General features: G+C 33.6%; 1 protein-coding gene across 1 annotated transcript; it reads left to right on the forward strand.

Annotated features, from left to right (window-relative positions):
• Positions 1-2061: 2061 nt before the first annotated feature.
• LOC108858238 (uncharacterized) lies at positions 2062-3132 on the forward strand. Its single transcript, XM_018632193.2, has 2 exons — positions 2062-2130; positions 2317-3132. Exons 1-2 carry the CDS (start codon positions 2062-2064, stop codon positions 3130-3132), a joined length of 885 nt encoding a protein of 294 aa, XP_018487695.2.
• Positions 3133-3734: the final 602 nt, after the last annotated feature.

Genomic DNA, 3734 nt, shown 5'->3' on the forward strand with positions numbered 1-3734 from the left:
TTTATTTTTATAAAGTTTACAAAGTTTATTTTTATTAATTTTTTATCAAAAACGTTTTAAATTTTTTTATTTTATTAAAAAGTTTAATAAAAATAAAAAGTTTACAAACGTTAAAATTTTTTATAAAAATTAAACTTTGTAAAATATTTTTATAAAGTTTATTTAAAGTTTTTATTAAGACATTTTGTAAAGTTTTATTTTTAGTTTTATAAAGTTTACAGAGTTTATTTTATTAAATTTTTATTAGAAACGTTTTAAAATTTTTATAAAAGTAAAACTTTGTAAAACTTTTTTATAAATTTTATTTAATGTTATTTATTATAAAGTTTACAAAGTTTGTTTTTATTAAAGTTTTATTAAAAACTTTTTAAAAATTTTATTTTTATTTTCCTTTTTTAAAACGTTTTTAATTTTATTAGTTTAATGTGTTTGATTAGATTAATCAAGAGTCAGTTTTGAAATTATAAAAACAATTATACTAAAGGGATAACTAAATTATGGTTTTTTATTATATGGACAACTATGCTGAATTTGTGTTTCATTATGGCAATTTTCCCAAATATAAATTAGCAGTATAAAATAATAACATGATAAAAGTGACCTAAAAGTTAGATTGATATTGATGCTACCTCTTTACAAATTTAACATCGCCAATATTTGAAGTTAAGTTTTAGAAATAATAAAACTTCCATATCATTTAAAAATGGATAAACATATCTAAAGAATCAAAAATTTAAACTATTTAAAAGGTACTAAATTTATATTTAGAACGATATTATGTAAATCAGCACATATATGTGAAAAAATTATAAGATGAAAAATTATGAATTTTAGTAAGTTATTTATACCTTTTGATTTTGCTCAATAGACAGTAAGGCTCTAACTGGTAACCATCAAAAGAATGGTAAGAACGGATAGAAAAGGAATAAGTATGAATAAAATTTAAGGAATGATGAAGAATAATGATTCCTTATCAAAATTAATAAGGAATAAATATGCTCTTGTTATAAATATTGTGTGATGTCTATTATGGAATGTTCTAGATTTACTTGTTCCCTACTCCAAGTTATTAGACTTTGTCTCCAAGCTATGTAATTCTATATAAGGAACTCATTACTCATGGAATAACACAACAATTCATTCATCTCTAAGCCATACGGCTCTCTCTCTCTCTCTCTCTCTCTCTCTCTCTCTCTCTCTCTCTCTCTCTCTCTCTCTCTCTCTCTCTCTCTCTCTCTCTCTCTCTCTCTCTCTCTTTAGTTCGATCTTTTCTAAGACAAGAACACTGGGATTAGAACACGTTATCAGCACGATCCAGCTCCAAGATCAACCATCAAGAGTTTCTAAGAAAGGAACCAAGGAGAAGAATCGGCAAAGTTAAAGGTAAGATCTCAAGAACCCTAATCTTTACTTGTGGTTCAAGCAATTTGGATTTCAAACTTCTCTTCATCTTAAATCCGATTTAAAAGGTTTTGCGATTTGATTTGGTTGATTTTAGTTCTTGTTTTATTTTAAAATCAAAACCTTAAACCATTAATAGTTTTACATGACTTTAGTTTTGTATGGACAACAAGTGATACCCTTTTAAGGATGGCACGCTATATGTCCAAACAAAACTTAAGGTCAATGTTTAACCTAATCCTAAAATCAGATTTGAATTTTAAACCATAATCCTTAAAGTTTAAATCTGATTTTAAGAAACTCTAAACCCTAAAATATAAAGCATGTGATTACATGACTTTCGTTTTGTATAGACAACAAGTGATACCCCTTTAAGGATGACACGCTATATGTCCAAACAAAACATAAGTTTAATGCTTCCACATTCTTTGATCAATGATCCACACCTTAGTGTGGCTAGATCTTATTGTTTTTAGGTCAATGATGCATATCACTAGGTATGACTAGACCATGATAAGTAAAGGTCAATGATACGTACTTATGAGTACGAGTAGACCATAAACAAAACAATGGTCGATGATGTTCACCATGTGGTGGAACTAGACCATCATCCGCGATGATCCACGGTGATTCACGATCCATGTTGATCAGTGATTCCCGATGATCGATGATACGCACCACAGTGCAGCTAGATCACGATCCGCTTTGGTCGATGATGTGTACCGTTCGGTACGACTAGACCACAAGCCGCATGGGTCGATGAAGCGTACCACGAGGTACGACTAGACCATGCACTCGTCCATCTCATTGTTTTCAAGGGATTTATAAATCAAACAAATTGATTAAGAGATGGATGAGTTATGAGAAAATAAAAAAGTTTCTAAAAGACCTAAGCAATCTGATTTTTATTTTCAGATGGCCAAAATCACAAACTTGGACTTTGCACCTCTAAGTGTGAGGGGTGACAATTATCTCCAATGGGCATTAGACGTTGAGATCTCTCTTGGAGCCAAAGGCCTAGAGCAGTGCATCGTTCCCCAAAACGAAGCTACTAAGAAAGAGAACTCTCAAACCCTCATGATCATCCGTCATCACATTGAGGAGAGCTTAAAAGCTCAATACCTCACAGTAAGTGATCCATACGAGTTATGGAAAGAGCTTAAGATGAGATATGACCACCAGAAGACTTTGATTCTTCCGGGTGCCACCTATGAGTGGACTCATCTCAGGATTCAAGACTTCAAGTCTGTGAATGATTACAACTCAGCCTTGTTTAAAATAGTCTCAAAGATGAGGCTATGTGGCGAGATTGTAACTGATAAGCAGTTGTTGGAAAAGACTTTCCAGACAATGTCCTCAAGCAATATGTTGCTTCAGCAACAATATAGACATAAAGGTTTTCAGACCTATAGTGAGCTCATCTCATGTCCATTGCTTGCAGAACAGAATAACGAGCTGCTCTTGAAGAATAGTGAGCTTAGACCACCTGGATCTAAGCATGTCCCTGAGGCACATCATGCCTCACATGAGCCTAATGATGGTGCTGAAGCCAACCATGTCCGGTATGACCAAAAGGGCCGTAGTTCCTCATATGGAAGAGGACGCGGTCGTGGAGGTCAAGGGCGAGGACGTGGGCGTGGTGGCTATGGCAAAGGGCGTAACACCTCTTATGACCGTCCAAACCAGTCCAATAATGGGCATGGCAAAAGCAAAGGCAATGGGACATCTTGAAAACCATAGAATCCTACAAGCTCACCTTGCCATAGATGCGGAATGATGAATCATTGGGCAAAGAATTGCCGCACAGCCAATCATCTGGTCGACCTCTATCAAGAGAGTCTCAAGGGCAAGAATCCGGAAGCACACATGGTGTACAAGGATGGTGAGGACGATTTTGATCATGACAAGGACGACCTCATGGATTTTGAGACTTCAGAAATACTCATTATGCTGAATGATGACCCAGTTGAATAATGTGATGCATCAAATGATTTGTGTTTGAATGCTTTTGGTGTTTTTAGGCTTTAAGAATTTTTTTAAGTGCTTTTGCATTCTATGTTTTATTTTAAGAATAAACTATGTTTACTTTCATTTTCAATAATAATATGAATGATTCAGATTATATTTTTATTGTCTAGAATGAAAGGAAGTATGGACACACTTGTGGTTGACAGTGGATCAAGCCACACGATTTTTAAGGATACGAAATTCTTTGTTGATCTAACATTGAAAGATGCCAATGTGAACACAATAGCTGGTGTATCACCACTAATAAAAGGCCACGGCCAAGCCTATGTTCTATTACCAAATGAAACACATCTAGAAATAGATGA

Source organism: Raphanus sativus, chromosome 5 (genome assembly GCF_000801105.2).
Source record: "Raphanus sativus cultivar WK10039 chromosome 5, ASM80110v3, whole genome shotgun sequence".
NCBI lineage: Eukaryota > Viridiplantae > Streptophyta > Magnoliopsida > Brassicales > Brassicaceae > Raphanus > Raphanus sativus.

Coding starts and splice junctions, on each gene's coding strand:
- LOC108858238 (XM_018632193.2), top strand. CDS start 2,062: ATGATCGATGATACGCACCACAGTGCAGCTAGATCACGATCCGCTTTG. Junction 2,131..2,316: donor TCGATGATGTGTACCGTTCG/GTACGACTAGAC, acceptor TTTTATTTTCAG/ATGGCCAAAATCACAAACTT.